We start from the raw sequence: 10966 nt of genomic DNA on the forward strand, positions 1-10966 counted from the left end.
ATAAGCGTGACCCACCGCGCCTGGCTATAAACACTCTATTAATTCTTCCTTCCAGAGCATTAATGGTAGGAACACACCTAGGCACAGAATCAAGTACGTACATAATAAACATTCCCCACACAACATTTCCACATAAAGGTCTACCTCCTGGCATTCAACACCCAACCTGGTATTTCTAGCTACCCTGCAACTGGTATGTAGACCTGGTTGGCCTCGAACTCACAGAAATGGCCATGCCTCTGCCAATATAGGATTAAAAGTGTGTCTCACAACGCACAGCCCCAATTTTTAGAAGCATGGTAACAAAACAGTTTTCCACATTAAGCCATTTCCCCCCATTCACTGTGCTTTACCAGGAGACACGGTTTGCAACTCTAGGTTAGATATTTCTCATATTTTAAACCTCTGTGTGTTTTGGGGTGGGGGTAGGGGTGAGGGTGGGGACCTGTCGGGTCCAACTAATGGGAAATGACTGCTATACTTCGGGAACAAGGAGGCGAGGGCCTTCCACGGGAACAAAACTGGAGCACACGGGTGGGCTTCGGACACTGAGTGGAGGGGCCTGGCCGGCTCCGACGTCCCTGAGGTCCCCGCGCCATACAAGGCGACGCCCCCAAACACCTTGTGGGGCCCTCGCCTCAGGACTTACCGTCTTCCCTGCCCCATTGGGCCCAACCAAAATTGTGAGGGGGCGGAAGAAAGTAATAATTTGTTTATCTTTATCCTCTATCCCAAAACTCCGCACGCCCAGAATGCTCATCTTTTCGATCCGGGACATGTTTGCACCACGTTTCTTATCTCAGTGTCAGGGGCAAGTTTAACCTCCAGGCGGAAGCTGGGCAAGCGGGGAAGCGGACGGACGCCACGAGAGGACCGGAAAGTTCCGAACGCCAGCTGCCGGGCGGGAGCTCGGGAGGAGGGCGCACTTCCGGTCTCACGGGGTTCTGTTTCCACGTAGGGGTCCGGCCAGTTCAGGAGTACAGACCCACCGCTGGAGAAAACCAAACGACGCAGCAACCGCAAACTCGCAAATTCCCGCCTCGCTTGACCCGGGGTCACGTGGGACGTGCGCGTACTTACCCACGCCTCTCGCACGCCCGGGGCATGCCGGGAAGTGGGAGTACTCTAGTGTCTGATCAGGTCTCCCAGGTGCAGTTCCTTAAAGGCTGGGCGGTCTTTTCTGACTCTCTGCTTCTCACTGGCCCAAGGAAGCAGCTGCCGGCATCACCATTTAGTTTGGTTTGCTTTGGTGTTTTGAGACAGGCTCAGTTTACTGAGTGTTGCCATTACGGAACCACCTAGCCGCCTTGACCAAACTTGACTGTCAGGCACTTAGATGCCTGGACTGCAAGAATGGGTGTGTTGGGGTGCATTCGGAGACCCATTAAATGGTTTGTTATGGACATCTACTTTACTGACGACTGTTTATTTGCATTTTTCTCTGTCACTCTAATGGCTAGTGGTTTCTCTGGATTACATGACTGTGATGCCACCACAACAGACTGTATACTCTCCTATATAATTTGTGCGTTAGAATAAATCAGTTTTAATTTCTACTAACCTGTAAATACTGCTAGTTAATGCTTACGGGGGCTTGTGTTGAGATCCTCGCAGGGCCTCCTTAAAGGCTTTGTGGACTGGAGAGAGTTCAGTGGTTAAGAGCCCTTGTTCTTGGAGAGGATGTGGGTTCAATTCTTAGCACCCACATGGTGGCTCCCAACCATCTGTAACTCCAGCTCCGAAAGACCTGACACCGTCTTCTGACCTCCCTGGGTACCAGGCATAGACATGCTGCACATATAAAGTATGGATATATAGATTTAAAAAGCTTTGCCACTGAGCTATCAGTAATACTGATAACGCCTCCACCATCAGCAGTATTTAAAAGCGCAAGAGGAGTTTAAGACCAAAAGTTTGGCGACTGCTATTGTACATACAAAACTGGGTGCTGTTCCCAGACAGAGAATTCTCTTAAGTAGGAAGAAAGGCCACTCCTGGCATCATGGCCACAAGGCAGGAATTAGTTATTTCCAAAATAGGAGGAAGAGCTGGCTATGGAGGCTCAGGCCTGTAATTCCAGCACTTGAGTGACTGAGGCAGGCCTCTGTCTGCCTGGACTAAGAGTGAGACTCTGTCTCCTAGAAAACTAAAAACCTGGGCCAAAGCGCCCAGTCCCCATTCATGTACCTATAGCAGAACTCCTGCACCTAAGGCTCAGGGAACATCTCCGAAGACGGGGCAAAAAGACTGTAAGAGCCAGAGGACCAGGAGCTCTGTGAGATTGTGTCTCCTAAAGTGACAGGGAAGCATCACACATGATACCTTAGCAATATGGTCGCCTAAACAAGGCCTGACCAACTACAGTATCACTAGACATGCTAACGTGGGATAAAGAACTACAGTGAAAATAAGTACTGCAAAAACAAACAAACACAACAACAGAGGAAATAGTCTTTTCCGGGGAGAAGCCCCTGAGGTGGTTATCCAGTACCAAGTGGTTAGTCCCAGAATCATATATGTACAAATAACAGTAAATGGCCTCAGTAGGGGTGTGTGTGTGTGTGTGTGTGTGTGGCCTCAGTAGGGGTGTGTGTGTGTGTGTGTGTGTGTGTGTGGCCTCAGTAGGGGTGTGTGTGTGTGTGTGTGTGTGTGAGACAACAGCAAAAAAGAGGCCGTGGATTTGAGAGAGGGCAAGGTGAGGTAGTACATGAGAGGGGTTAGAGGGAGGAAAAGGAAGGGGAAATAATATAATTATATTTTAATTTTTCTGTTACGATTTTATGACAGGGCTTCACTATGTAATTCTGGCTGCCTAGGACTCGTTCTGTAGACCAGGCTGGCTTCAGACTCACAGAGATTCACCTGCCTCTGCCTCCCAATGCTAGGATTAAAGTTGTGCACCGCCATACTTGGCTTTATGCTGTAATTCTGGAAGAAGACGAAGAGGAAGGATGGGGGGTGCTGGGGGGAAGGGAGGAGAAAGAAACCGCCAGGCAGCCAGACCAGGTGAGACAGCCTGTAACCCCTATTCTAGGGAAGCTGAGGCAGGAGGATCATTGCCAATCCCGAGCCAATTGTGGCTGCGATAACAAGACCTTGTCTCAAAAAACAAAACAAAATAACAAACAAACAAAAAGTGAAGGAAATTTTAGGGACTCTCGGAATTCTGAATGTAGACTAGAAATTAGGTGACAAGAATGCTGGATAAGTCGAATTTATATGATAGTCGTTACAATTTAGTAAAATGAGTTTTGAGATTCATATGTGAGAATTAGTAATAGTGCCATGCTATTTGTATTTTAGCAATCTTATGTGCCCTGTGTGGGCATGTGCACACGCAGAGGGCTGTAGAGCATGTTGGGTGCTTTGGAGCTGGGTGCTTGATGTGTGTGCTAGGAGCTGAATTCTACTCCACCCTGGTATTCTGGAAGAGCAGCATGTGAGTCTCATGTAGGCATGCAGAAACACATACACATTTTGGGGGGAAAATACTTCATAAAAAATAGTTAACAGGCCGGCCGGTGGTGGCGCACGCCTTTAATCCCAGCACTTGGGAGGCAGAGGCAGGCGGATCTCTGTGATTTCTAGGCCAGCCTGGTCTACAAAGGGAGTCCAGGACAGCCAAGACTACACAGAGAAACCCTGTCTCGAAAAACCAAAAAAAAAAAAAAAAAAAAAATAATAATAATAATAATAATAATAATAATAATAATAATAAACAGAAAAAATAATGGACATGTCATGGTATTTACATTCATTACCAAAAAAAAGTCTTCCTTGTAATAATGGGAACTGTAAATCTAAGAAGAGTCATGGAATTAGGATAGTAGAGGTTTTCCAGTCAAAATGACAAATACATGAATAAATAAGGCTCAAAAGACCAATTAGTCAAGCCCCAATTAGTCAAGCACCCCAATAAAGTGCTTCTGGAAAATGTTTGGTCTTACTGGAACCAAAATTAATGTGATAAGAAACAAAGATGCCGTGAGATGCTATCTTATGTCCACAGGAGCTGATGCATCTGCCTAATACTTTCTGACTGATTGTGATCGTTGATACTGGTAACTGAGCTCTCTTTTGGCTAGTATCTGCTCAGTTTCCTCTGTCATTTATGTTGTGTGTCTCTTGAAAACAGCTCGAAAATGACTTTCATACAATTCTATACTGTGTGTCTATTTCTTAAGATTTATTTCTTTATTATGTGTACAGTAAGTATTCTGCCCGCATATACACCTGCACGCCAGAAGAGGGCACCAGATCTCATTATAGATGGTTGTGAGCCACCATGTGGTTGCTGGGAATTGAACTTAGGACCTTTGGAAGAGCAGCCAGTGCTCTTAACCAGTGAGCCATCTCTCTAGCCCCCTACTGTATGTCTTTTAAAACAAGTGAGTTTAACTTTTCTTAGACTAGATCCCCTGGCTTCAGGTCAATTTGGACTTTTTCTGTCTTAGTCTGTGTTTTATGTCTCTTTCATTCTTTACATTTTTCTAGATTGAACAATTTTATTCTTTTGTTTTAGTACCTGAATTAGAAAAATCTTTTTTTTCTATTATTTTAGAAATTCTACTTAAAAATTTCACATAGCTATTTTGAGTCTCAAAGTTAATTACTATAGGACATTTGTGAACGCCACAAAAACTATAATGTGCTAATTCCCATTGTCTCTTTTATCACCCTGTAACTGTAATTTTTGTTCTAACTATCTGGAATATGGGACACAGTGAACTGAATACACACACTGCTATTTGGATTTGCCAGCAGTTCTCAAACTATAGTAATTACTGTTGCTTGTACCGCTCCTTCCTTCAGAGATCTTTCACTCATTACATGAACAAAACTTGTAAAAGTCTGTGCTGGGGGCTAGGGATGTCACTAGGTTGCTAGAGTCTTGTCTCGCACACACAAAAACCTATGTTCAATTTCCATTATCACATTAACCAGATGTGGTGTGCATGCATGCCTTTGATTCCAGGACTCAGGAGCAAAGACAGGAGGATCAGGAGTTTAGGGTTATCCTTGGCTACATAATGAGTACACAGCCTGGATTACATGTAGCCTTGTCTTTAAAAAAAAATAAAAAAAGCCAGGCACACCCTTTAATTCCAGCACTTTGGAGGCAGAGGCAGGTGGATCACTGTGAGTTTGAGGCCAGCCTGGTCTACTGAGTGAGTTCCAGAACAGCCAGGGCTACACAGAGAAACCCTGTCTTGTAAAACCAAGGGGGTGGAGCTGGAGAGATGGCTCAGAAGTTAAGAGCACTAACTGCTCTTCCAGAGGTCCTGAGTTCAATTCCCAGCAACCACATGGTGGCTAACAACTATCTATAATGTGATCCGAAGCCCTGTTCTGGAGTGCAGGTGTACATGCAAGCAGAGTGCTCATATACACTAAATAAATCTTAAAAAAGGAAGAAAGAAAGAAAGAGAAGAAAAACCAATGGGAGAGCGTGAAAAAAAAAAAAGACAGTGCTAGTGGACTTTGCATTTAAATAAATAAATATCTCTTAGTGCCAATATCAGAATAACATATTTCTGTGGAAGTGCTTTATGTTATGAAATATTAAAAATATGAGGGAGGGAGGCTGGAGAGATGGCTCAGCAGTTAAGAGCACTGTCTGTTCTTCCAAAGGTCCTGAGTTCAATTCCCAGCAACCACATGGTGGCTCACAACCATCTATAATGAATCTGGTGCCCTCTTCTGGCCTGCAGGCACAACACTGTGTACATAATAAACAAATAAATCTTTAAAAAATATTTAAAAGCTGGGTGTGGTGGCACACACCTTTAATCCCAGCACTTAAGAGGTACAGGCAGATCGCTGTGAGTTCGAGGCTAGCCTGGTCTACAAAGCAAGTCCAGGACAGCCAAGGCTAACACAGAGAGACCCTGTCTTGAAAAACCAAAATAAATAAATTAATTAATTAATTAAAAATAAAAATATGAGGGAGAAGAATGAATAAAAGCAAAGTATAATTCTGTGTGTGTGTTTGTTTGTGAAACCACCAAGTCAACACCCTTTACTTGTATGGTGACTTTACAAACATTTAAGATACAAAAAAAAAAAAAATGTCTTCTTTATGCAATGGATATTTTTAGAGGACAATGTAAAATGTGTCAACAGTTATGAAAATGATCTCATTCATCAGCATAAGGAAATGTTTTTTCAAAAACTCTACAAAGAATTGCTGGGCACGGTAGTACATGGTTTTAAACACAAGGGAAGTGGAGGCAGGAGGATTGCCATTGGAGATCAGTGTGGGTTTTATAAGGGGACTCTGCCTCAAAACAAACAGTTGGATACAAGAGGGTAGGTATGCTTATGATCCTAGTACTCAGGGGACAGAGGCAGGGAGATTGCTGCACCTTTGAGTCCAGCCTGGTCTACATAGCAAATTCCAGGCCATCCAGGGCCACATCTCAAAACACCCTGCCTAGATGGTGAGTTTGAAAGCAGCTTTGGATAGGTGAGACCCTGACTCAAAAACAGAAACAGAAACACCAAAACAAACAAGCACACATTCTACCAGGAGGTTTCTGATGGCATTATTTAAGAGTGTGACATCCTGTGCTGAAGTGCAGCTCTCCACAATTGAAGGCTTCTGGTGGGGGTGGGGGGTGGGGGGGTCAGGGGTAGGAGAAGAACTCAGTTTTCATTGAGGAGCTGGCCACTGGGAGTTTGACCATGTTCCAGTGAGTATACAGGCAACACAAACTGGACTTTGGTTTGTTTGTTGTTGTTGTTTTGTTTTCCTTTTTTGGGGGTGGGGGGATAGGTCACAATGGTGGGAGGTTGGATGGGGGCAGACCTAGGAGGACCTGGAAGTAAGTGTGATCAGGTCATCAGGATGCACAATGTGCAATTTCCAAATAGAAAAGATAAAAAGCCGGGCGTGGTGGTGCACGCCTTTAATCGTGAGTTCGAGGCCAGCCTGGTCTACAAAGTGAGTCCAGGATGGCCAAGACTACACAGAGAAACCCTGTCTCGAAAACCAAAAAAAAAAAAAAAAAAAAGAAAAAAAAAAAAAAAAGAAGAAGAAAGAAAGAAAGGGAAAAAAAAGAAAAGATTAAAAAAAATTTTAAACTATGAAACCTTTGGAGGCAAGGGTAATGGCCGAAAGTTGGAACCTGTGAGGTGATCGGAGACACCACGAGCACTACAACATTAAGAGGAAAGCCGGATGTGGTGGCACACGTCTGTAATCCTAGCACTCAGGGAGGCGAGGCTAGCGTGGTCTACAAAGTGAGTCCAGTACAGCCAGCGCTACACAGAGAAAACCTGTCTTGAAAAACCAGAAAGAAGGGGCTGGAGAGGTGGCTCAGAGGTTAAGAACACTGGCTGCTCTTCTAAAGGTCCGGTAGAGCGCACAACCATCTATAATGTGATCTGGTGCCCTCTTCTGGCCTGCAGGCACACGTGCAGGCAGAATGCTGTATAAATAATAAATAAATCTAAAAAAAAAAAATTTTTTTTAATGAAAAACCAAAAAGAAAAAGAAGAGGAAGAGGAAAAAGAAGTCACAGAAATAAATAAATAGTAGGCAGGAAAGATTAACAGAAATCTCACATAGTCATTAATTACCAAAAAAAAAAAAATCATAGTTCCCGTGCCAAGGAAAATTCAGGGCTTACTTTCCTATAAGCATTTTTTACTTTAAAAAAAATCTCATCTTAATGATAGTTTTTAGGGCTGAAAGGCTAGAGGTTAAAATAGAGGTGAGAGGAAAGGCTACCAATTTGCAGTTAGTCACTATGAAAACTACCAAGGACTGCGCCCAGGTGATTGATTAGAATCAGTTCATGGAAAAGTCATCTGACCTGAAATGATATCATAGTGAAAACCCCAGTTATGGAAAAACCGGTTACTGATCTGTAACACATTAAAGGAGATAAAGGGCTTAGTGCAGAAGGAAGGAATGCTGTCGGGGGATGTGCCCTTTCAGACATATGTTACTGCACACATATGCATTTAAAGAACTATTATTCTGTCATTTTTAATTCAATTTATAACATTAATACGAAGATAACTAAGCCTATTTTTGTTTTGTTTTGTTGTTCTGTTTTTTGAGACAGGATTTTTCTGTGTAACAGCCCTGGCTGTCCTGGACTCATTTTGTAGACCAGGCTGGTCTCAAATTCACAGTGATCTGCCTGCCTCTGCCTCTCAAGCACTGAGATTAAAGGCGTGCGCCACCACCACCCCACTAACGATATAAAATTGTACAGTCGCCAATCCTTAAAGCTTCAGATCACTCACTGATAATTTACTTCTGTTCACCTAAAATATTGTAGTTTATAAACTGAGCATGGTGGTGAATGCTTTTAATCCTACACTTGAGGGACAGAGGCAGGCAGATCTCTGTTCGATTGAGGCCAGCCTGGTCTACACATCGAGTTCCAGGACAGTGAGGACTGCAATAGTGAGACCTTGGCCCCCGAAATAAAATAGGTTATTTTGTGAGGGTTTGTTTTTGAGAAAGCGTATCTAACTCAGGCTAGCCCCGAGCTTACTCTGTAGCTGAATTTGGCCTTAAATTTGTGCCTCCACCACTCGAGTGGTAGGATTACAGATATGTACCACCATGCTTGTCTCAGTAACATAGATTAAAACATTTTTTTCCCTCAGCTCCCCTTGGCTTGGTCATGAGAGCCAACCCTTACAGCTCTGTTCTATCTTTTTGCCAGGAGTCTTCCCAAAGCTGTTTTTTTTTTTTTTTTTTTTTTTTTTTTTTTTTTTTTTTTGCCTCCCAGCTGCAGGCAATAGACACTGGGAGTCTCTACAGTATTCCTACTAATGTGTCCAATTAATACAATCTACAGTCAAGAGCCTGTTTGTTCAGATATTTATTCAGTAAATATTGAGTACCTACAACCAGGTTTCATTATATAGCCCTGGCTGGCCTGGAGCTTACTATGTAGACCCGGGTGGCCTTGAACTCACAGAGATTCCTCTGCTTCTGCCTCCAGAGTGCTAAAATTAAAGTTGTGTGCTACCACGCAGGTAGATTCAACTTGCCTGCATTTCTGCACCTGATGCAGGATAGTATATCCCAGCATTTAGTGTGTCTCTCAGATGCCGCTGGGCTGTGACTGTGTCTGAAACTGTTCTCGTAAATAATGACCTTAAGGTTTCGGATGAGAGCTGGCCGGGTATTGTGTCTTTCCATTTGGGTTTGTGTGGTTAGGCTTGGGGCTAGGCAGAAGTTATGGTTCAGAGGAGGAAGATCACAGAGATAATACGTCACTCTTTTTTTTTTCAAAGATTTATTTATTATGTATGCAGTGCGCATTAGATCTCATTAGAGATGGTTGTGAGCCATCATGTGGTTGCTGGGAATTGAACTCGGGACCTCTGGAAGAGAGGTCAGTGTTCTTAACTGCTGAGCCATCTCTCCAGCCCAATACGTCACTCTTATCATGTCACATCAAAGGCTCATGTTATAACATAACCGATCACTGTAGGGGTTAATCTGCTCCCCTCTGACCTTCACTCATATGCTGGGGCACACTATACAATAAATAAAATGTACCCTTAAATTTTCAAAGAAAATCATCACCTCCCGTTTGGGAATTTCTATTAACAAGGCTCTTTCAAATGTTGTTTTAACGTTCCCACTCTATGCATCCACAAGAGATGGCTTACCTCTTAGGTGCTTGCCACCAATGCCACCAAGCCCAATGGCCCGAGTTTACTCTCTGAACCCACGTGGTAGGAGAGAAGTGCCTCACACAAGCTGTGCTCCAATTGCCATCTCTACACCATGGCATGCTCAAGTGCATGCACCACACACACACACACACACACACACACACAGGTAATAAATAGCATTCCTACTCGAAGAATGCTTGCAGTCAGGTTGAGAAGGTTAAACTCATAGGGGGAAAGTTAGTGGCACAGCTTTATGAGACACATGATCCTGAGCTGTGGTGGGGCACACTTGTAACCTGGGCTCCCAATACAAGAGATGCTAAAGCTGGAAGATTGAGATACAGCCTGGGCTAGATTGCCAGAGTCCCCAGCTCAACAGAAAAGAAAGGAGAGGAGAGGAAAGAGGAGGGGAGGGACCTGGTGTAGTGGTGCACACGTGTAATCCCAGCACATGGGAGGTGGAGGCAGGACAATCAGGAGGTCACGGTCATCTTCAGCTACATAGTGGGTTGAAAGCCAGCTTAGCATACTCAAGACCCTATACCCAAAAAAGAAAAGAAAAGCATGTGTGCACATGTCCACACTCAGCATTATTTATAGTAGTTTAAAGAGGGAAGAAATCTAAGCGTCCATCAACAGAAAAGTGGGCAAAGGAAACAGGACCTGTATGTAAGGTAGAGTATTATTCAGCAGGGAAGAAAAGTCTCACACATGCTAGAACACTGATGGACTCTGAAGATGGACATTATTCCAAATGCAAGAACCCCGTTACAAAGGACAGTAGTGTATGATCCGGCTATAGTGGGACCCACGGATTCAGAACGCAGAGGCCAGGCTGGTGGGGCTGGGAGGCATTTCTGACAATAGTTATAGTCATTGTGTTTTGCAAGGTAAAAGGTCTGCCTCTTTTTCCTTTCATTTTTTCTATTATTATTATTTTTTGTTTTGTTTTGTTTTTTGAGACAAGGTTTCTCTGTGTACCCTTAGCTGTCCTGGACTCTTTTTGTAGACCAAGCTGGCCTCAAACTCACAGCGATCTGCCTCCCTCTGCCTACTGCTGGGATTAAAGGCGTGCACCACCACGTTTGGCTTTTTTTTTTTTTTTTAAATTAATGTGATGCCACTGGAGCCAACACTTAACAGCTAAGAAGAAACATAAGAAACATTTCATGCAACAGTGTATTTCTTTACAATTTAACAACATTTGGAGAGCTACAATGGGCAGCACACACCTGCCATTCAGGCTGAGGCAGGGGATCCGAGTTCATGGAGTATAGAGCAAGTTCAAAACCAGTCTGGCCTACATGAGACCCTGTCT

The 10966-nt window shown here is 43.7% G+C and overlaps 1 protein-coding gene across 1 annotated transcript in view; it reads right to left on the reverse strand.

The window, feature by feature from the left end:
• The window catches only part of Rad50 (RAD50 double strand break repair protein), a 60487-nt gene extending 59483 nt beyond the window's left edge, over positions 1-1004 (reverse strand). The window contains exon 1 of the mRNA XM_051168038.1: positions 650-1004. Within this exon, the coding sequence (XP_051023995.1) occupies positions 650-778 (129 nt within the window). The 5' untranslated portion in view covers positions 779-1004. The remainder of the gene's footprint in view (positions 1-649) is intronic.
• Between the last annotated feature and the right edge of the window lie 9962 nt (positions 1005-10966).

This window comes from Acomys russatus, chromosome 25, assembly GCF_903995435.1.
Source record: "Acomys russatus chromosome 25, mAcoRus1.1, whole genome shotgun sequence".
Lineage (NCBI taxonomy): Eukaryota > Metazoa > Chordata > Mammalia > Rodentia > Muridae > Acomys > Acomys russatus.